A 24,098-nucleotide genomic window follows, 5' to 3' on the forward strand; every position below is an offset into this window, starting at 1 on the left:
TTATGTCATTCCTAATTGTACAGACAACAATTTTAGCCTCGTAGAAATTTTCACGATTATTAGTCTATTGTTCTTTTTTTCGAGCCAATATAGATTATTCGGTCCGAGACATCAACTTCTTAAAATGAGGAATAAAAAGTGCTCCAACGAAATTCACGTGAAATCTAAGCTGACCCACGGTGTACATCTGTACATAGAACATGGCCGCATCGGTCTCAGAGTCTGAGAAATTGAAATCTGAAGGAATAATTGATTTCCTCTGTCCAGAGTGAGATATCGTTCTCTGCAGCTTTCATTAGCCACTTAGCGTAACCGCGTCATTAGCGGGCGCTGGGAAATGCAGCGATCACGTTCAAAAGCTAAAGGTGGCTCGTTTGACACAAAGACCCACGGGGGAGTAATAATTTTCGCTTGTGTTGATAGTGGCCGCCCGATGAAAATACTCGATATTCAACACGACAGCGTTTTCTTCCAACTAACATTTAACTCTTTGGAACACGCGAACACCGAGTAATGATGATCACCAACGACGTTCCCGCTCTCCCCTCTTTCCTCTATATTTCACGGGGGGGTCTGCGTGGTACCACTCGATCCCTATCGCGACTCGAAGAAAAGACTGCGATTATAACGTCGTCGGTTCGAGAAAAGTAACCTTTTTTTTTTTTTATCGAGCCAACGCCACGCGCATGAAAGAATTAATAACCGTGGCTTCGCGAACAAGCCCTAGCGATAATCTAGCCGCGAATATGGAATGGGGGGTGACGCATGGTGGATGATTCCTCGACCAAAAATAAACGTTAGAAATAAAACGCGAGGGTTAAAAATTTTGCGTTGTTCCATATAATTATTTTACACAATTTCGTGTAAATTTGACTGAAGTTGAATCAATTATTTGATCTAAACAAAATATTCGCGTTAAAATAGAGAAAAGTTATAGATGCGACAGATTTTTTAACGTTATCTGAAAATTAACGCAAAATAATAGTCGGCTAAATTCTCTGAATTTATTACACATCGTCTGCGTTAACGTCATCAATTTTCGCGATTTTTAACGTGCCAATTCGTAAACATTTCGACGACGTCAGGATTTTGTTTCGAGACCGTCGAAGATTAGATAATTTAACATTTGTCGTTGTATTTAATTGCTCCACCTCGAATGAATCTTTTTGTTTTCTTAATGAAGAGTCCTGTGACCCAGGCTGACGTGTTAAACTACCCCGGAAATCGGTTGAGCGCGCAGTTGCTTCTGTGATTCCCCGTGCGCCGTCACGTGGCAGAAGTGCGATCACGTGACTTCATAGTATCGTACATTTCGCGAGCACATGCATTCGATACATTATTACTGCCGATCTTTATGCATTTACAGCAAATTCGAATGTTCAAGAAACTAGAAAATGCACACAATATGCAAGAATATAAAAAACATTGAAAGAAAAGTTCATATTATAATATTTGCAGGGTAAAATCTATTTGTGTTCAATTTTTGTAGGCATACAAACAAAGATTTTATTTTGCATAAAGATCCGCAAATTATTACTTAATTTCGACGAGTTCCCTCGGATATTTCTTTGTCACGCTTCGAACTCATTTATCATCGATAGTGACCAAGTCAACCAGCCAGGTTGGCATTACAGTGTTACCAACTCGCACTCGATGCGAAACTACAATTTACTGTAATCTAAAACGCAAATTTACTTCTTTCAACGGCGTTGAATTACTTCGATACTCGCTCGTTTTAACAAAATCAGATATTGCATACTTTCGAGGGAGGAATGCTCGAAGTGTTCCAACTAAAAATCGCATCGAGACTCGATCAACCTGTAGAGGCCAGTTCGCGGTGCGCCAACGTGACTACAAAATATCGATCCGAATACCTGTTAAATGCAAACTTTAATTAGATTCGACGGTCGCTGTATGATTAACAATAATTTTATATCCGCAGTAATTTCCTGTTCCAATTTCTCGACGGACAGTGAACGCAACCTCTTCGTGTCAGCGGTACGTTAATCTCCCTGTTTAAGGATGTCGGTTAAGGGCTCAGCTAATAGCAGCATTACCGACATCATTTAGAACTAATTTTGGATGTCTCGTACCATGCGATCGCGAAATCGAATGTCGTAAAAAAAAAAATGGAAAAAAAATGTACTCTGAAGGTCGTATCGATAAGATCGATAGCAAAACATATGGAATTAAAAAGTGTGAGCCTCGCTGTTCCGAGTATGATACGCTATGTTTTTTCTAAGGTGACGTTAGCATTATCAAGATTAAACGTTACTGGTTCACCAGGCGTACCACTATCAAGTTTAATGATATAATTTAACGTACTTTGGGACAATCTTCGATAACCTTCAACGTGTCGCGATCGTATCAGAATTTTGATAAATTTCTAATACGGGTCGAGGGCGTCGCTGGTACCTCGCAATTACTCTATAACACCTGGGATCTCCCCTGTAGAATTATACGTTAAACGTTGATTATGTTGAATCTTATGTTAGACGCCTTACTAAATACAGTGAGTGTAGAAAGTATTCGTACATCGATCAATTTCCAAAAAGTCTATGTGAAATTGTAATTTATTAACTTTTTTTTTTATAAACAATGATATTTTATATATTCTTGGAAATCTCTAGAATGGATACAGTACAAAAAAAGAACAGTTATTTATATAAGTTGCGAAATTATAAAGAAAAAACATAAATCGATAGAAATATAGAAGCAATAAGTATTCGTACAACTGTTTAATTCTTAAAACTTCGTACAAAAAAACGTAATTTACATTAATTTATAAATAATTAATACCTCGTGAGATTTTGCTTTTGATTTTATAATTACTACTGCTCCTTTAGGCATTAAATTACCTAAATGTCGATGTTATTCGGAGTGGGATGTTCTTCCATTTCTCTGTCGGAGCCATTTTTAAAATTACTTGATTGAAAATTGAATGCTTTCTAATTCGTACAAAGCAACAAACTGATGTGTTTATGTTACAAACTCTACTGTGAGTGGTTCGTCGCAAGAATCGTACAAATACTAGGGGTGCGCGAGATCCCGGTCGGGACGGGAATTCCTCCCGGGATCGGGATGGAATCCCGAAAATTTCAAAATTATGAATACATCCGAGATTCCCGTGAATTTCCGGGATCCCGAAACCATTCGGGACTCCCGAGAATTTCGAGATCCCGTAAAAGTTCGGGTTTCCCGGGAATTTCGAAATCCCGTACGTTCGGATTGCTGAAATTTTCAAGAATAACAACACTTTCGGAAATCGCAGATTGTCGGGAATCCCGAACATTTTCGAGATGCCGTACATTCTCGGGAATCCCGGATTTTTGTGGGATCTCGTCTATTCTCGGGAATCCCGGATTTTTGCGGGATCTCGTGTATTCTCGGGAATCCCGAATCAACTCGGGATCCCGCATAAACTCGAAAATCCCGAATCAACTCAGAATCTCGCATAAACTCGAGAATCCCGAATCAACTCAGAATCTCGCATAAACTCGAGAATCCCGAATATTCTCGGGAATATCGAATCAACTCGGGATCCCGCATAAACTCGGGATCCCGCATAAACTCGAGAATCCCGAATATTCTCGGGAATCCCGAATATTTTCGGGAATCCCGCACACCCCTAAGAAATACCTATTGCTTCTACATTTCTACCAATTGTTCGTACATTCTTGTTAATTTCGCAAATTATATAAAGCAGTAATTGTTGTTTGGATATACTATATCTATTCTAGAGATTTCTGAAAATATGTAGAATATCATTGATTATACAAAAAGAATTTAAGAAACCACAATTTCACCCAAATTTTTTTGAGGAAATTGATCGGTGTACGAATACATTCTACACTCACTGTATTAAGTTTAGATGAGAACTTGAGGTAGCTTCTCTACGTGTTCAGTTTCAGATTTATATGAATTATGTCTCAGTAACGACGCGGTCAATTGTTATTTTTTTTTTTTTGTAATGGTTTATAATATTGGCTTCTATAACATATAAAGTATTCAGCAAGTTCCTAAATTGTATTTTCATTTAAATTGAACAATGTAAAAATCTGTATGTTCCAAAAGAAGCTATGTTAAAATTACAAAAGTTGATATCATTTTTTATCAAACTCGGATGGTCGATAATCGTTATTTTATTTTTTTTAAATGGTTTATAATTTCGAGGTTTACAACATATCCAATTTTAAATTGAATAAATTCCATGAGGGTATGTGTTATAATTACAAAATTCTAACGTCGTTCTTCATAAAACCGGGGTGGTCAATTTAAGGAGGCTCTACAGTTACGCTGTAAGTCAATATAGAGTTACTATTGTCGCTTGATTCACGTAGTAGTAGATCTGGCATAGTATTTAGAATATTACAATTGTTCGCAATTTTATATCCAAATAAAAAAAAAATTATGTTAAACATTGATTTGTAGTCGTTATTATATCTATTACATTTATATTGTATCGTAAAGTAATATAAACCAATTATTTTCAGACAAACTACAGTACTGTTCGTATTTAGTATTCCTAGTATTCTTTAATTTATTATTAATATTACAAATACCCTCGGAGTATTTTGTAAATCAATATATGCTCTTCAGATATTTTTCTATTATGCATAAAATTTTCGATCCAATCTCGGCGTCAATTACTTAAACAGTGAAAAATTGAAACATTTATTTCTTAGCTTTTAGGTACCCTAGCCTTCCCAAAATTTGTGCGGGTGTTTTTGGGATAAAACCTAAACCGTATAAAAATTTTTATAATTTTGCTTGGCGTTATTTCTGTTTCCACTAGAGCCTCCTTAATTAAAGAGTCGAATCAACAGTCGAATGAAGTTTTGTTAAAATCCACCATTGAATAAATGGAACTACCTTAACAAAAAGATGTGCCAATTGCGGCTGAAAAAGGAGGAAAATAGGAAAGGGGACACGTGAATCGGGAAATCATGCCGATCCGGCAAGCCACCGTCGGTCGATATAGAAACAGCAAGGAGTAAGAGTAACAGTAACTGGCGCACGTCGTGGCACGCGATCTTTTAGGGTCGGTCGAGATGTTAAGATACTGGTGAGGCCGGTCACGAAACCACCCCTCTCTTTTCTCTGTCGTGGTTCCCTTTGTTTCTTTCGCGCACTGCCGAATCTGACAGAATCGGTCAGCCGTTTGAATATTCCAGGAATTTTCCATAAATTTTCCACGCTTTGAAGCACAATATCCGTTCACGTGGAATGCCATTTAGGCTGACCGAGTACCTCCCCTTTTGAAACGCGTGCAAAGACGTTGTGTACGTTTCAGGAACATTCTTTTTTCCACTTATCGAATAACTGAAAAGAGACATTTGTTAAAGTGAAGTTTAGATAACATAAGGAGACCTGATACTTGAATTAAAATTCTTTTGGAACGAATTACTCGTTGATGAAGTGGAGCGAAATTAGTTTGCATACTCCGGGGCTCTAGTTGAACCTAACAACAGAAGCTAATTTAGTCTAACTTGAACTACATGCCAGAGATATGATCCAGAAGCTTTTCAAAAGGCATTTATCGAATTCTTCACTTGAACTTAGCTTTCCAATCTACCCACCTGACTATCCCAAAATTCAGAGACCTGTTACACGACTCCCAATACAAAATAATACTTTGTATGTACTTTGTTTGCTTCTGTATGACTCTGAATAATTTACTGAATTCCTAGCCTTAAAGACACTATTTTTCAACTAAATTCAAACATATCTCACATAGAACTATTAGGTCTACCGAAAAGTTCTGTCCGTTCCAGTTACAACAAGTTTTTGACAAGTATGCGCATATCCATTAAAAACGACATACAGATTGCAATCATGCAGGCACGAATCTTTTGGCCAACCTTTCTTACTCCTGACAAATAGATCATCATGCTGGCAAGATGTCATAAATAACGATAAAATTATATCGTTCGATAAAATTTCTTCAAGGTAGGAGAAATTTATCATTTTGTGTTATTCTAAAAACGGACAGAACTTTCCGGTAGACCCAATAAATTGAATAATGCAAGAAACAATATAATTCATATATTGCCTGTAAGCACTACTTCAAATGCAGAGATGCACCTGGATGGTTCCAACCAGATGTGTCATTGACACTAAACCTACCAACGTTACGTTTCTATTATATTTCTACAGTGATCAAGTAACTGACTCATCAAGACATTTTTTTCAATTAAATGCAAACATATCGCATGAAACAACTGCATATAATTCAATGTACAATATGTTGCATATAAGAACCTTGTACAAAAGTTTGAAAAGCCTCATATAACCAATCGTGGTAGGTTTAGCGTTACGTTTCCTATCGAACTATTTAATCGCGAGCAAAATCTATCCCCGGTGTCTCCAGGAGCCTGTGACACGGTCGTCGAGCAAAACTAATAGCCTCGAACTATTTGTCAGGTGTAAGAAACGTTGGCCAAAAGATTCGTGCCGGCTGGAATCGCGATAAGCCCCTAATGAATTGTTGTGGCGGGTGTGTATTCCGCGATTGCTATTTTCGGACGGCTCCAGACGCCATCGGGGCCGATAACGAAGACCACCCCGAGCTTCCTGTTAGCGCGGGCCTACTGTTCTCGTTATCGCGTCATCGAAAGCATCCCACCGTGCAACGGCCTGAATTTCTTCGACCTTGGCACGCTTCAAAAAAGCAGACCTGAGGACATCGAAGAAATTGGCGGAATCAATTATTCAGGCGTTAGAAAAGGGGTGCTCGTGGCGCGTGCCTTTCGGCTAGGCATGATTCATAAAAGTTTCAGCTTCGCCAGAATGGAAGCGTTAGACTCACCGTGGATCACAATTGGGCCATCACGTGCTTGAATAGAAGACAAATGAAAGGCCAAATAAAAGGAGATTCAAAAGGCTGTCATCCGGGGGTGAAGGGTCTACATTATCGTTCTTTGAACAAGTGTTATTTAGCAGTGATGATTTCCATGATAAACGCTAGGTGTAATTATTATTCGATAGTAGAGTTATTATTTACAACTTCCTTTGGCATTTATTTCTCATGAAACCTTCCCTCGATTATTCAGTATTTAGTTGTGGCAGGGAAATTGGAATACTCCAAACGATTAACAGTATCCACATCTCCTATGTCCAAGAAGATGGACTCAAACGAGAACACGATTCGTAACGCCTTACCATTGCCTCATTTTTCGTTCAGGCTCCTAAACAATAGTTTCGAGGCTTTCAAGGATTTCTGACCGAGAATAACGCTCGAAATGTCTAGAGATTGTCGTGACGCGATCAAACCTCAGAGGACTCATCGCCAACGAAGGATAACGCTATGCAAATTCTGTCACGATCGATTCACCGGTTCAACCGGAACCGGATAGCCGCGAGCACGCACGCGGTCTCGACGATCTTCGGAATTCGCGAATACAGACTCATTTAGGCTGAATGCGAGTCCATTAATTCCTTGAATGCCAGTCAGGGTTGCTTCTTCGGTGACGAATTTACTCCCGGCCCATCTCACGGCCAAACTGCCAGCAATTGGTTCCTTCTTCTACTGCTTCTCAATCACACTTCTAAAATAAACGATTAAACAACTTGTAACGCTTCGGCTGGGGGCTGTGATTTCTATTCTACACAAATTTTTTTTAGTAAAATTTAATAGATTTACAATTTAACGTGTACACTTTTGGGCGATGGTCAAACATTTTACGAAATTAGGTGCCGGAAAACTTCTCACAGCTTCTTTATTTTCCAGTCAGCCACTCTGTAACGCTGTTATCACAATTTAAAATGTAAATTGCTGTTTACCCGAACCTAAATGTACAACTATTTATGTTTTGTACAGGAAACCGACCGGATGACGGATGGGCGGTGATGGTATGGTTTCACGGAGGTGACTTCAACACTGGCACGCCAGCCATTTGGGATGCGTCAATTTTTGTCAACAAACAAAAAGTAAGCCGATCGTAAAGCATATCGTCTGATAGATAAGATTGTTGCTGCAACGACGATGAAATTTTACAAAATAAAATCGAACTGTCGATTAATCTCAACTTGTTACATTACAAAGAGACTGTTCTGAGAAATAAGGAACCGCCATTGATGTTCTGACCTTAGCACACATTCGCGGAAAGAATTTCTGATTCTGAATCAATGAGGCGAACGTTGAAAGTCGACAGAAAATCGAACGAAATTAGGGTGTTTCTTGCGTGCCACTTTCCCTCAAGGTAAATCCAACCTTTGGAATTGCACTGGCCGCGGTCCATCTATGATGCATGCTTTATATACAGCTATAAATGCTAATTCGGAACCTTTATGAGGAACTGTTACATAAAACTCTTACGCCTAACGCTACGAAGAGATTACTTGCGTAAATTTCCTTCAAAAGAATGCGTTTAACGAGCTCGTAAATTGTCATAAATACAACAGCGTGTTATATCGGGATCGTAGAAGACTTGATTTTGCAACTGGATTACTCGTACAACTTGTTTACGTATATTTGAATAACTCCTTGTGTATTAATAGCTGAACATGTGTCCCCAAATTCTTGAACCATCTGTTTATATTATCTTGAATACTTTACGGTCTCTTCTTAGCAGTATTTCAAGTTTAATATTCCTCTGTTCTCGCGAGCATTACGTGGCCCTAATTCTTCGACTCTTCTTGCGCATTAACCTCGATATTTGACGATTACACGTCAGTGGTACAGTTTAATCTTGCTTTAGGCACTGCGTCCCTAATTCTTGATCCCCCTATGCATATTAACCTCCATATTTGATGGCCACGTACGAGTAGTGACATTTAACGTTTACAGTCCCTTTCGTTAATTCTTCAACGAGCATTCCAGCTTTTGCATATAAACTTTTCTTTTAGATCACCTTCTGCATTCGGTGCCCTCGTCAGAGTCATATTCCACTCGCCATCCATTTCATATCGGAATCTTCACTGTTCAATCAAATTGATCTCGAAACTCATTACAGTTTCTCAGTACTAAACTCTACCTTTACATCGCCTTCGACGACCTCGTCAGAGTCATGTTCCAAGTCTAACGATAACTGCAACAATTAAGAGTTAATAATCAAGAATGTATATAAAACTTTGGAAAAAAAGTTGTTCCAACTAGTCGATGATTTCTCGTAGGTGATAGTCGTGACGGTGGCGTATCGCCTGAACATCCTGGGCTTCTTCACCACGACAGACTCCGAGGCGCCAGGGAATTACGGTATGTTCGACCAGATCGCTGCTCTGGACTGGATTCAGAGAAAGATCCAGTACTTCAACGGATCCCCGTCCAACGTGGTGATCTACGGTCACAGTTCGGGAGCCATCAGCGTAGGTCTGCACCTGATCAGTCCCCTGAGCAAAGGCAAGTTCTCCAAGGCGATCGCCATGAGCGGCGACGCTGTGAGCTCCGTGGGCTCTCCTCGCACGGAGCTGCCCGTGGTGGACATAATCGCTGAGAAATTCGGTTGTTATCGACGGCCCACGTCTGCCCTGATGGAGTGTCTGCGTCGCGTGGACGTGAACATCCTGGTACGCTTGTCTTCGGACATAGAGACTTGGGGTCCGATAGTGGACGTCGAGATCAACAACGCCACGGATCCGTTCCTCCCCATGCACCCCAGAGAAGCGTTAGAGGGTGGTAGCTTGAACAGCGTCCCGTTGATCGTGGGGTACACCAATAACGAGCAGGCCCTGGCCTACATGGAATCCTTGGGCAAAGGGAACGCCAACGGCATGCTGTCGTCCAGTAAATTCGAGATGCTGATCACCGACGACTTCGTTTCCATGGTCCAGAGCCCCGACGACAACAGTACTTGCGAAATGAAGCCGGAGATGGTCGCTGACGCGGTGTTGTTCTTCTATAAACCACATCCTCCTAGCAAGGACGAAGGTGTTCTTCGGGACAGATACCTAGACTTGCAAACCGAGAAGAACTTCGCTGCCGGGTTGACTCTGTTGGCTGGCAAGGTGGCCAAGGAAAAGATGGCTTTCGTTTACAGGTTCGACTATCGTCCCAAGACCCCGTCCGTCACCAAGAACGTGCCCGAATGGGCAGGCGTGCCCCACATGTTCGAGCTTCCTTTCGTCTGGGGACTCCCCCTTGCTCCTGGCAGTTCTATCCAGTGGCAGTTCAGCGACAAGAAGATGTGCGAGGTGATGATGATCATGCTGGCCAACTTCGCCAAAACTGGGAATCCTTCTCCCAATAACATCAAGTGGGAGCCGTACACGGAAGAGGAGCCTGGAATCCTGATCATAGACAAGAACGTCGACATGGGCGACGCTAACGCTGTCGACTACATGGCGCTCGCTTTTTGGAACGAATACTATCCCATGGTTCTCGAGGAAGCGACGAACAATTGCTGCAACATGACCAGCCGCTCTACTACGTGGAGGGAAGCCTCTCGCAGCATTGTTCTGGGCAGTCTTGTCGTAGCTGTGACGTTACAGTGCCTTTAACCGCAGTCGATGTTGGAGATTGTCTTTTTGGTGTGCTCAACGAGGCCTCTTTTGCGCAAACGTTGAACAAACGATGCAAATTTCGATATTTTGGTATACAAACGAATGGGTCCTATCATGTACGACGCCGAGTATCGAGAGCCTCAGTCCGCCAGATTTATTTTGACTCCTCGTTCAAAATCGACAAACAGAAATCGTTGATGTTTAGATAGACATACGCGTCCATCGAGGCGGATTTCGTCGATTTTGAAGTTGGAACAGGTTAGCTACGTAATAATTTGAATGTTGCTTCGACCGTTTTGATATCTGGCTTTGTATGTGTTAGAATCGCAGATGAATACTGTACAAAGTGGATTCACGTCGACGCGTGCATAAAAGAGGCCCAAACATACAACGAAAACATGGACGCATCGGCATCGCTTAGCGATCTATAAAAATAAAATGATAAATTAGTCGCAGAGACAACTGAAACGCTCAAAATATTACAGAGGATGTAGATTTTGTTCCACAAGCGAGGAACCAGGTGGTTTAAGTTCAGGAAATTTTTATCCCGGTATTATTGTAGCGAATAAAAAGATCGAGTACCATGTAATTTGATTTTCCCGCTCGTCGTAGGTCGATGTAATTGGTGTATAAAGGTGTTAAGCGGTCGTTTTTATATAGTCGTTTTCTTTCTACGATAAACAGAATAACAAAAAATAAATGTATAAAAACTGCTTGTGAAATCAAAGAAATTGTTGTAATTCGTTGTTCCTGCAATTATAGTAGCAACTTCCATGGCGAGTAGTTAGAACCAGAACTAATAGTGTGTCGATACTGTTCCGAATGTAAATCGTGTCCTTTAGATACAGGTTTCTAATGTAGACGTCCATGTATTCACCCATCGGAAAGCCTCGACTGATATTATTTGGAAGTAGCCCTGGTCAGTATCTCGTCTGAACTTACACCACTCAGGGTCCATTTGAATCCATTCGACGAAAGGGAAATGGTCTTAGGGTCGGAGCAGGGAGGGAGAACCATCCTGGGATTTTTCATCTGTTTCTTTTCCTCGTATTATTCTTTTTTTGTGTTCTATTTTTGTTTTGTTAACATTCACTGAGAGATTTTTTATTATTTGCTTTAATACGGAGAGATATAGAAAAAACATATATTGTTCGAGAAACAAACGGTTGATATAACTTATGAATATTTTGATGCTTCGATAATAATTAATAATAATAATAATAGTAATAATAATCATCGTGTGTGTGTGTGTATGTGTGTGTGTGTGTGTACCGTCTATGTATAATTATTATATTATATTTAAGAGAGAGGTGCGCGGCGGGCGACGCATGGGGGCTGGTGTGGCCTGCGCACGCGCACGTCCAAACATTTCTTTTTGCTTTTTCATCCTTTCCTCCTAAATATATATTTATATATTTATATATATATATATATTTATATACTATCATTAATTAATCATATTTTTTTCTTCCTCCTCATCGTCTTCTTCTTCTTTAATGCAAAACTCCTACAATGATAACCGACGCCACGGGGTCTCGTTAACACTAAAACTCTTTGTGCGCCTGTGTTTGCGCGTGCACACGAGCCACCCCGGGACCAACGTATATACAACATTATTAGTTTTTCCTCTCGCTGTTCCCCTCCCCATCTTCATCATCGTCGTCATCCCGTTGCTCTCTCTGCCTCCCGCCTCCGTCAGTGTCTCATTGTCACCTTCCTTTTGGTGTTCTACAACCATCTGTATTCTCCGTCTCCGCCCCGCTGTGTTGCAACCGTTTACTCGTGATTCCGTCAGCCCCCTCCTCGTCACCAGTATCTGCTTCGTAGTCGCCTGAACCCCTGTTCTCCACTGGTACATCCGGATTTTTTGTTCAAGCAGGAGAGTGTGGGCTTCTGCTGGATCTCTGCCTTACAGAAGTAGGCACAGCGATTTCTTTTTCTGCTTTATCTTCTTCTCTGGCGACTTTTTGTTGATTTGCCGCACTAGATCGTAGAATACCTGCAATGGAGACGGTATGGTTATAGTAAACTGTGTCGTGTGTTAGGGTAAACTCGAAGGAGGTGCGCTTCGTCCAAGGAACTCCGAGAAGCAGAAGGCTTTGGTATTGGCGATGAACGCTAGGTTGCAGTAGAAGTAGTAGAGAACCTCGACAATGTTTCCATGAAGGAACTGGAAAGTCTTTATAAAAGTATGTAGAGAAGATTCTTTGGGTATTTCTCAGCGTGGATGTTGATACATAAATGTAAATAAAATTTATTTAAAATAATTGTCCCCAGACTGTCTCGTCATTCAGCGATTTCTAATTGCGATTTTCTTTACGCATTATTACAGACGCAACATTGTCACGGTAGTAGAGACAGTAATGTTTACACTTGACTTCCATTGGATTCGTTAATCTCTACGATTCCAATTATCCCCAAACAAACGTTCCTAAGTGGACCCTTAATTGCATTCCATGCAGCATTCAATTTTCCTTTATTCGCCCCAAATAATTACCGCATCGCGCATTGGACAAAAGCTGGCCAGTGTGCTTCCCACTCGACGCCACCAAGAAAACCCGTGCCCCAATTACAACGGCTCAATTGTGGAACGAACGAAATAACAAAAGTAACCAAACGCAAGCACGGGAGATGAATTCTCGAGCAAAGGGAACTCGCACGGAATTGCTCGGAGTACGGTTCAACGAGGAATCTTTAAAACGGACTCGACAAAAGAACAAGCTTCTCCTGAGAAAACATGCTCGCGGAGGGAAACAATCGTTACAGGCAACGGATATCCCCATTTGAAGGCTCCGTAAGATGAGATAACTTTAAAACAACAGTTCTCGGTAACTTCGGATGCGACAGTTTTATGGAGAATTTGTTTACAAGTGGTGCTGGGGCTTCTGAAATGGTTAGAGATGGGAAACCAAGCGAAGGTGTTTTAACTACGAGACTTGGTTGAATTAAACTGGTCTCGTAGAATGGAAACTTCGATTCGAGCTGTCTAGAGATAAACTTTTGCTTTACGTTGCAGGAAATCAAATACTCTCATCAGAAGTGTTACCATCGGCGTTGGCATTCTTTAAAATGACGAAATTGTTACTTTAATTCAAGCTAGCTATATTCCCCATGACTCAAGAAGTCAATCATTGGGACAGAGATGTAATCTTCCTCGTTGTCTTTATTTTTATCCACCGAGTAGTGGACATGTAAATTCTAATTCACAGTGTACATGTCAGAAGCCAGAGACTGAGGACCGTAAGTGGCGAATAGCTGGGAGTGCGAGTCGCACTCCCACACTCAGCACAGTTGCATTCCCACATTCAATTAGAATATCTCGGCCTTCGTAACGGTCTTGAACTCCCACACGTCACACTAATTAGAAAACAACAATGGCCTCTCGAACGGACTACTGTTATTTTGTAACAGCGACTCGGCTGTTTTTAAAAACTTACAGAATAACAACTCAATGGCTCGAACGCGTCATCTATCAAGGATACGGTTGAATTTTCAGTCGGTCATTCGAGATACTTCGTTTTATAATTCAGATTCATAGTATATGCGATAACTCAATGGTTTTTAAATACGTAAATAGAGAAAGGAACGTACCTGGCATATCTTAATATGATTGTCAATCTCTCTCATCGCTTCGGGCGAGTCGTCGTAAATAAATTCGGTCGGATCATTTGCTGGAGATCGCGGATAAGAGTCCTGTTCACCGAATATTTACTTTTCTTTTCTTTTCAATTGCATCAACGGTACATAAAGATACGCGACAGTACAAACACACAATAAATGCTACCTCGGCGTAATCACGCCTCTCTTTCGCCGCTCGTGGGAAAGCAATGTAAGTTATCAGGTTGGCAGCAAATGATGCGATGGAGTACGATAACATTTTGAAGCAAATATATAAGATAAAGCAATAGGGCGTTACAAAATATATCAGCAACAGAGATAGGGACACGTTTAAACATAGAATCAGATCTGACGAATTATTTCAAGGGGTAGAGTTTATAAGAAAATGTTGATGGGTTAATGACGATCAATAGGCGAGCATTAAGGCATAGAGACTAAGAATCTGTTTGTAAAAGAGAAATGATACATTCGGGCCATGGTCCATTTTTGCTAAAAATGTAAAGGAAATGAAAAATGATGACCTCCAGCACGTGAACCCCCAATATCCACTAGGACCACTTCGATAACAGAGACCTATCTATAATATCCTAACAATTGAATCCTATTCCGACTCTACACTTACGACTCGTCACAAACAAGAGTCTATTCTCGAGGAATCAATTTTTTTAAGAAGAATAGGTTCCAGCGTTTCACATGCTCTATTCTGCGTCGTGTCAGCTTATTGCCTTCCAAGAATCAGCACCCCCTTCAAAGTTTTCCAACACCATCCATAGAGACAAAAGACAGGGGGATCCTTGCGGTGGGAAGCTCGCTTCTACTCACATCGTAAACATTAATTTTGGCTTTGGCGGAGGTCTCCATGAACGCACAGGCGAATTGTCGGGCAAGGTTGACGCCCTGCTCTTTGCCCACTACCCTCTCGTCCTCCAAGTCGCACTTGTTGCCTACCAGCACCATTGGCACGTCATCTGTGTCCTTTACCCGCAGGATCTGCTCCCTGAGGTCCTGCAGGTCGTTGAACGTTGACTGCGCCGTTATCGAGTACACTAACACGAATCCCTGACCGTTCTTCATATAAAGGTCCCTCATGGCTGTGAATTGTTCCTGCAAACGCAAACAATCTGTTAATTCTGGGATTCCACGCTCAGATTTATCTATAACGTTATTTTATTTTATTCTGTGGACAGGAGAATACGATACAAGAAACTTTGTATAGGCGATTGAAAATTTATTAAGAGAATGGGATATTTGAGAAAGGAGGAGGAAGATTGATTTTGAATGGGAGAAAAGGAAAGAAGGAAAAGAAGAGAAAGATAGAAAGATCTGTTAATCTGTTGATTCTTTGCTAATAGGGATTCTATGCTTAGATTGATCTATAACGTTATTTATATTTATTTTGTGGACAGGAGAATACGATACAAGAAACTTTGTATAGGTGATTGAAAATTTATTAAGAGAATGGGATATTTGAGAAAGGAGGAGGAAGATTGATTTTGAATGGGAGAAAAGCAAAGAAGGCGTGGAAACAGCTGGCAGACGAACTGCTGGCAGAAAAACTCACCGTTCCGGCTGTGTCTAGGATTTCTAACATACATTGTTGTCCGTCGACCTCGACCTGTTTGCGGTAGCTGTCCTCGATCGTCGGATCGTACTTCTCCACGAAGATTCCTTGAACGAACTGGACAGTGAGGGCAGATTTGCCTACACCTCCACTACCCAACACCACTATTTTATATTCACGCATCTCCTTGCCCTAATTCTCTGTGCGCCTGGTCACAGCCGAGGGGTCACCGAATCCGCCACGTTTTTGCTCCTCTCGTTGCGTTCAGTCGAACGGATCTGCAAACAGAAAAGGAAGTTCCATCTTCACCTTGGCTCGGTAATGATTAACGATACGTGATCATTTGACAGAGGGACGACGACCTTTCGAGCTTTCGGTCTTTGACTGCGAGGCTTGTTTACATTCTGCAGTACATATGGACTGCGGATTTTATGCACTCAGGACGTACAATAATATATAAAACATATTACGTTTTCCCAAAAGTTTCTTCCATTTCATTAATAAGTAATACGTACACAATACTTTACGTCTAATCTTACATTATTAAATTGCGTACGATTCATTTTGCTCCATTACTGTTATACAATATTAACATCTAAGAAATTAGGTTGTCCCCAAAGTTTCTTCCATGACTTGCGCTCAATTATTTTCTGTGGCAGTGTTTATATAAATAGACAACCTAATACATAAGATACATATTTCATTTAGAATTTGTATTTGTTTAAACTTTGATATTACCCACGAAACATATCGACGAATTAACTGTAATTCCCAATGAGATTCTCGAACACTGGATTAATTTAAAGTTCCACTTGGAATATCACGATAAAAACTGGAGGTAATCGCGTCGGTCTAATTTTAATTTTTCCATTTGGAATCCATAAGGCGAGAGAACTCGCCGTCGCCGAGGACGCGTTAGAATCGCGAAATTTCATTTACGACGAATGACAAAGAGCACGCCACCCGGATTTCGCGGATTTTTTTTCCACCTTCGTTGTCCTCACCTCGGAAACATTTTCCCTCCCGATGCTTTGTTTGTAAATGAAAGATGGCCGCCGGAGGGGTTCACCCACTTTTTCCACGAGAACTGCGGAACAATAAAACGTCGCGTTTTCGGTTCCCTTTCCGAAATGGACGGTAGTAATTATTGTAAATCACCAGACGCTTCTTTCGAATCGCGATTTTTAGACGGTAATTAGAAAATATTTTTTTTTTTTTTTTTGGAGAGGGCCCGGGGAGAAGGCAATGCGAAAAAGAAATTTGCGTTTGTTCATGCAACCGTTGCTCTGTGAAAATATTTTTGGTGGACATAAATATCGACATTGAAAATACAGGAAATATTTTGATGTCTTTGTCAGCAAAACGATATACGATATCGATAATGAATATTGCATGGATTCCACCTGAAATCGATTGTCTATATTCACGGGTTGAACAAAAAATCGGATTTGCATTCCTGCTATGGGGCAGCTTCCTGCACGTGAAAAATACTCTATGAAATTGGTTGGAAAAAATTTGAATTACAAGCACGTTCTAATAATTTACACCTGTAATAATTTAAAGCCTCGATTCGATACCATTTTAAATGTTATTAGGTTTATTCGCGAGTACGTTCTCGAATTTCCTTTGAAAAAGAGAGAAACAGTAACTTCGTAAAAATGGTCTGAAATTCATGGAAATATAATCACGAATACGCTTTCAAAGTTTCTTCGTCTGCTCCCGTCGTTTAACTAGCGCACTGCGCCTGCTTCGTGCACGCAATGCGCCATTTGTCTTAAAAACTAGACAAACCCAGTCGGATTGAAACGAAAGCATCTCGCGCAACGAGTATTCTCGTATGTAGGTTAACGAAAAAGTATTCGAGAAATTAATTACAGCGGATCGATCCGATGGGAAACCAAGTACAACAATTATTACAAATGTAATAATGATTTTAGAAAATGGCGCGAAGGATACTTTATCGATTTGGACGATTTGAAAAAAAGGTATGGAGTCACGAGAGCCTCTCATCGTTCAATATTCCCAGTTTGGCGATCAATTATTATCTGGTCTTCGACTTTTCGAGATAATTTTCGAAAAGGAACCACGCTACAAAAATTAATTCAAACGAATACGTTACCAACAAAATAAAAAAAAAAATTATTTAAAGTGGCGATCATTAGCAATGCACCATTTTAATAAAACGCCAAGTACGATCGTTTTGAATGCTCGTCTAAAAAATGTTGCTAAATACTCTCTTATTATTTGAATGATCTAAAAAAAAGATTCGTTCACTTATCATTTATTATTACCAGTTTAAATGTTCCACGATTTTTGGAAACGAAGGGTCGCGAATGTTAATTAATTCGTTCAGACGGCGCGTGTAATATATCGTGCTCGTCCCTGCAAAATAATTATACAGTTAAGAGTTTAAGAGCGGCGGAATTCGCGGTGCGCGAGAGGAAAATAGAGCGAAAATTCGCCACGAGTACACGAGTACGGGAAAACAAGGCGCGTACGCCGATTGGCCGACGATGCCATCATGGCGACGGGCCGTGACCAATCCGCGCCCGCGGATTTCTTTTCACCGATTCGTCATTGATTTTAGGTTTATGAATGGGGACCGCTTACGCTACCGCGTCCCTTTCAAAGATACTACGAGCGCTCGAGTCCAACTTGAACTGAATCTTGCGCTGCTACAGATGAATCCTGACGTTCCCCATTAGGATCGTCACTGAGGAAATATCGCGATCGTTCGTTGCAAATTATAGTTTACTCGAAGAGACCTCGCGTTAGGAATAATGGCCTTATTCCATGTCGCTTTTAAAGGCTAAGAGAAATGATTGGCCACGATACTGACTGAATTTATTCTGTTTAATAGCTTTATATTATTTATCTTGGATCGGTAGCTTCATATATTAACCTATTCACTGGCAGACAAATTAAAAGCGTTTTGCCTTAGATTATTATATCAATAATAAAAGATAATATCAAATTTGTTGTTTCAAAAAGAAAATTTACTCAGAAGACAGAAGAAAGAAAATTGAAATTTGTATCGCTTTTCATTATAAAAATAACAACCTAGATTACACATCTGTATTAAATCTTGACGCCAAGGTAGAAGATTATCAACCTAGATCAATATATTTTAACGAAAAAGGTTCTATTCTAGATTGTAAAATCTTTCTAAATAGGCCAATGTTTGAAACGTAAAATTTGAATTAATTAAAGTAAGCTTATCTCGAGGAATTTACGTTTTTAAGTTTGGTATCTAGAAGAGTTTGCCGGAAGGGTTGAGGGATAAGAATCTTTGGAAGTACGAAATCTGTCCCCAGTCTGAGCACCTCGAAGAGCAACAACGTATCCTCGACGATGACGACTGGAGTGACGCGGAATGCGACGCATTTTCGTCCGAGGAGACCCTCTTCCGCGATACCGTGCAGCCAATCAAGGGGTTTAAGCGTTTCCAGCTTCGCTGGGGTTAGAGCCTCGAGTGTCGGGAGTAACTCCCATCCGGGAAGGAAGACGGTCTATAAGTTCAACGATTCCATTTGCCTGCGCACACAGGCGAAGTCTGCGCCGGAAGGGTGACGAGAATTGAGGGGGAGAGCCCGATAATATTGAAGAACGACGCGAAACTTGCTGCCAACGATGCACCAGGACATCCATCTTCTTCGAATGATGAAAACGTTTGCATCGGTGCCAACCCTTTGATGGGGCTGATTTTCATGCGAATGATAGAATTAGGAATATTTTACTACCAAATTTTATTTAAAGGTAAGTTTTGTTTGAGATATGAACTCGATAACCATGTGCGATTGTGGCTTAAGGACTTTATGATATAATCACGAATAGGAATGGAACTCGAGATGAAGTTTGGATAGGTGGAAATGAGGTTTGATGCACAGCAAACTGAATGCATGCTTGGATCTTAGGTGGAAATGAGGCTTAATGTTCAGCAAGCTGAATGAATCCTTGTACCATAGGTGGGAATAAGGCTTAATGTCCAGCAAACTGAATGCATGCTTGGATTTTAGGTGGAAATGGGGCTTAATGTTCAGCAAACTGAATGAATCCTTGTGCCATAGGTGGGAATGAGGCTTAATCTCCAGCATACCGAATAAATTCTTGCATCATAGGTGGAAATGAGGCTTAATGTCCAGCAAATTGAATAAATCCTTGAACCATAGGTGGAAGTGAGGCTTAATGCCCAGCAAACTGAATGAATTCTTGAACCATAGGTGGAAGTGAGGCTTAATGCCCAGCAAATAATAAATTCTTGCCTCATAAGTAGAAATGAGACTTTGCCCAAATAAATCCTCCAACCACATGTTGCTACGGGGCATAACAGAAGGCCTACCACCCTTTACCGAGTCTTCAGCCACATTCCCACTCATCCACCAGGTCCCAACGCGTGTGAACGAGGTTTAAGACGTTCCAAGCGCGACTCATGACCAGAAACGTCCACATTCTGCGTCAGTAAAGAGTCCAGTAAAGTTCCACCGTTTTAATTCCTCGCTCGATCACTTCGTCCCCTATTTGGTATCACGTGCTTCTCGAGATATGAAAGTACGAATAGTCCCAACGAATTTTCATTATTCAACAGGGGCTCGACGACAATAAGGGACCTACGACCTCGCGGATTCCTCCACGGAGTGCAAAGACAAAATCAATTCTGCAGGGTGGGTTGATTAAATCGCAGCCCGCGAATCAGCAACAAGTCGACGGTATCGTGACGCGATCGAACCCTTTGGCGGACGTCCAAAAAACTTTTCCCTTGTCGGGGAAAATATATCGGTATCCGCATACGTCCGCAGAGGGAGAGAACGTTCGACCGGTGACCCAGTTATTGCGATTCGCGGCGAGTTCTGCCACCCTTTTCCCAGCCGAAATTCTAAGCTCCGCCCGTGAATGGAACGGATTGCCAGAAACGTCCAAATTCGAGAGATCAATATTGCTAACGTGAATGTTATTTACTTCGCGTAGTTATCGTTCGAAGCGTTAATTTTGAGCTATTTCTATTCCTTTTCTCTTTAAATCTATAAGAAATATTTATCCGTATCTCAAGTATATACACAGTTTATTTTTAATCAAAATAATCAAACTTAAACGTCGTGGTTTTGTACAATCCCTTTTGAAGAAAGTACACCCTTAAAGCAAATATCAATTTTTTTTCTTTCTTTTCAAAACTTGAGACATTCCTTCGATTTTACTACGAACTTGAAACAAAATTCTTGTTCAAACTAGAATAGAAAGTCCTCTCTCCTCCAAATTTCTTTTCGAAAATAAGAAAAAAAAAGGCTTCGAACTCTCCAAACTTTTCTGAAACATTTCTGGAAGTTTTTTTTTCCCTCTCAAGCAGTCCCACGATACTTCTCGAGAATTGAAACCTCGAGAAATTCGTCGCGCTGCTCTTTCGGCGGTCCAACCCCAGCCCCCCTCCCGCCCTCGATCGAACCCAGGCCCGGTTATAAATAAAACGCGAGGCGTTCTTTTCGCATTATCGGTACGTTCTGATGTAGAATGAAGCGTAAACAGAGAAAAATAGAGCGAGCGATCGAAGCTCGAGTTATATACTTAGTTGGATAAAATGTAGGGAACGTTGGGAAAAGAATAGAATAGGTAAGACGTTACCGTGTCTCGACGGACTCGGATCGCGGAAATTAATTCCGCACGCTTCTGGAACATCGTCGCGTCGTGGAAACGTTGCGAACTTACGCGAACTCATCTCCTCGGCGGAAAATACATTTGGTAGTCCACGCCCTGCCGAGTATCGTTTTCCATACCACTCGTGTTTGCCTCGAGTGTCTCCCTATATACCTTCCACCGAGTATACGTTGAAGAACGTTGGTTTTGAAATTTCGAGAGACCAAGTGAAAGTAGGGGAGCGATTTTTCTCGGATTTACGAGGGTTGTTCCACAGACTTTTGCGAACGACACGTCCGAATGTGTGTCGACACGATATAGAGAGCCAGGTAGCGGAAGAACTTGAAGACACGCGTAGCAGTCTTGCAAGTCCCGCAAGTCCTGCACGATATGAACAGTCTTACAAGTCCCGCAAGTCCTGCACGATATGAACAGTCTTGCAAGTCCCGCAAGTCCTGCACGATATGAACAGTCTTGCAAATCCTAAAAGTCCTACAGAACATAGAAAATCTTGCAAATCTTGCAAGTCTTACAAGGCATTGGGAATCTTGCAAGTCTTACAAGTCCTACAAGCCATTGGAAATCTTGCAAATCCTACAAGTCGTACAGAACATAGAAAATCTTGCAAATCTTGCAAGTCTTATAAGGCATTGGGAATCTTGCAAGTCTTGCAAGTCCTACAAGCCATCGGAAATCTTGCAAATCCTACAAGTCGTACAGAACATAGAAAATCCTGCAAGTCTTACAAGCCATTGAAAATCTTGCAAGTCCCTCAAGTCTTACAACCCGTTAGAGATCTGTAAGGCCCCCATGTCCAACAAGTCTTCCCAAACAATGAAAATCATTCACGTCCTGCATCTTTGTAACACCCTAACAGCCGTGAAAGTCTTGCAAGTCTCAAACCTCCCTAATCTCGACCAGTTTGTAAATGTCAACTGTCTTGCCACTTTTCGAAACAATTTCAAAACATGAAGCTAAGAATAATCCTCGCTAGCCCTCTTGAAGTAAACTCATCCTCCATCGATCATTGCAAGTCCTCTTATCCGCTCTAAAACATCGTCCCAAATTTAGCATCCTCTCCATAATCAACAACGATCCCGCGCTGGATTAGAAATCAGTTCATCGCGTCTTCGATTCGCCAGAATTTCCCCGACTTTTCCAGAGAGACGCCACGTCCATTTGCTAAATTAATACCGACGGAGCCCCTCCAGCGGCGCCTGGCTGTAATTCCTCTAACAGAGTTCAAAGTGCTGACCCCTTTATTCCCGACGTATGACGTTCACCTAGAGCTGCAACGGACCTGCTGGCCCGAGAGCATCGACGAAATTTCGTTAAAGCTAATCAATTATTTCGTTAGCGGAGCGCAGGGGGATGCAGAACTTCGTCAATCGCGGTTGTTTACGGTAACTGGCTCGCTCCTATTCGTCTATTTCGTCCAACAGCCAGCCTAGGAAAATGTTTCCATAGCGGACTCGATGGACGAACTCGCCCAGAGGAATCCAACAAACGTGGGTTCTCGCTTTATGGTGATTAGGAACCAGGTCCCGTAGAAATGATCGAAATACATACAGTTTTTAAATTAAACGCTCTTCTTAATTAAACGTCAAGATATCGCGGTCGATATTGGTGTCGATCAAAGCTGGTGTTAGTCACAGCTAGTCTCGATTAAAAGTAGTGTCGGTAAAAACTAGTGACGTTGAATTCCGTGTCGATAATAACTAGTGTCGTTGAACTCTGTGTCGGTAAAAACTAGTGTCGATAAAAATTGATGTCGGTAAAAACTAGTGTCGATGAACTCTGTGTCGGTAAAAACTAGAGTCGATAAAAATTGATGTCGGTAAAAACTATTGTCGATAAAAATGAATGTAGGTAAAAACTAGTGTCGATCAAAATTCATATCGGTGAAAACTACGGTCAGTAAACTACTGGAAATTCTTCATGTCTAGAAAAAGGATTCATCGCGATACTTTCCTCGAACGTCGCTGAACCCAAAGTATTCCAGCCATCGACTTAGGCAAGGAAGACTCCCCTTCTGTCGAAGGTCTACTAAATCCTTTTCCTTCTCTCTCTCTCTCTCTCTTTTTTTTTCTTTCACTCCGCAGTGAAAGTCATCTCTCGAGCGTCAGGGTGAGAAAGCATCTCGAGGAGGAATCGATAGGCTTCGCCTCCTGCGCGGCTAATTTTTATTCGAGGAACATCCTTTACACCCGCGTGCTCGTGCATTCCGAGGTTGCAATTGTCTCGAGTGGACGTCTTGACACTGATGCGTTTAATTAAAGCCGATGAAGGTTGATCAGAGTTCATCAGAGTCGCGACGCGAGTCACGCGGAGGAGTGTCGTCGAGGAGCACGGAATCCACTTCCGGAAGCGAAGAGAAAAAGTAGAATAATGAAAAGTCTAATAAATTTCCAGACTGTGACTATGCAAAGTAATTCTTGCAATTTATGCAAATTAGTAAAATTATTTTTAAAAATCCTCCGCGTTTCCTCCGATATGTTTTTGAAAAGATTAACGAAAAGTTCGTTTTATTAGAGAAAGGAATGTTCCAATCGATCGCCGGCGGCTACTTTTATGCATAATTAATTGCAAACATACAATTACGCATCAGCACGGTTAATTAGTGATACTTTACATTTTGGTGAAGTTTCGTGGATGCACAATTGTTCGCCGCGCGATTATCGTGCCCGCTCCTCTTTTCATTATTCTGGAAACCAATTAACGGTTCATTGATTCGGGAACCGCGCAATTATGAGCTTTTAAAGCACGACGAAGGTCCGATACTCTTTATGCTGGCGAAAATTGCTAGCCTAAAGCGGCCATTATTGCCGGGAAAAAGTGGGATATACTTCGCGTC

At 41.2% G+C, this 24,098-nt stretch overlaps 2 protein-coding genes across 2 annotated transcripts; one reads left to right on the forward strand and one right to left on the reverse strand.

The window, feature by feature from the left end:
• The first annotated feature begins 4,702 nt into the window (after window positions 1-4,702).
• Window positions 4,703-11,511, forward strand: LOC128892695 (carboxylesterase 5A-like). The gene is made up of 2 exons (XM_054153240.1): window positions 4,703-7,929; window positions 9,115-11,511. Exons 1-2 carry the CDS (start codon window positions 7,807-7,809, stop codon window positions 10,435-10,437), a joined length of 1,446 nt encoding a protein of 481 aa, XP_054009215.1. The 5' UTR covers window positions 4,703-7,806; the 3' UTR covers window positions 10,438-11,511.
• Window positions 11,512-11,570: 59 nt separating this feature from the next.
• On the reverse strand, window positions 11,571-15,916 carry LOC128892696 (ras-related protein Rap1). The gene is made up of 3 exons (XM_054153241.1): window positions 15,620-15,916; window positions 14,881-15,162; window positions 11,571-12,439 (listed from the first exon to the last, which is right to left on the reverse strand). The coding sequence occupies exons 1-3, from the start codon at window positions 15,800-15,802 to the stop codon at window positions 12,350-12,352; spliced, it is 555 nt and encodes a 184-aa protein (XP_054009216.1). The 5' UTR covers window positions 15,803-15,916; the 3' UTR covers window positions 11,571-12,349.
• Window positions 15,917-24,098: the final 8,182 nt, after the last annotated feature.

This window comes from Hylaeus anthracinus, unplaced genomic scaffold (genome assembly GCF_026225885.1).
Source record: "Hylaeus anthracinus isolate JK02 unplaced genomic scaffold, UHH_iyHylAnth1.0_haploid 14798, whole genome shotgun sequence".
Lineage (NCBI taxonomy): Eukaryota > Metazoa > Arthropoda > Insecta > Hymenoptera > Colletidae > Hylaeus > Hylaeus anthracinus.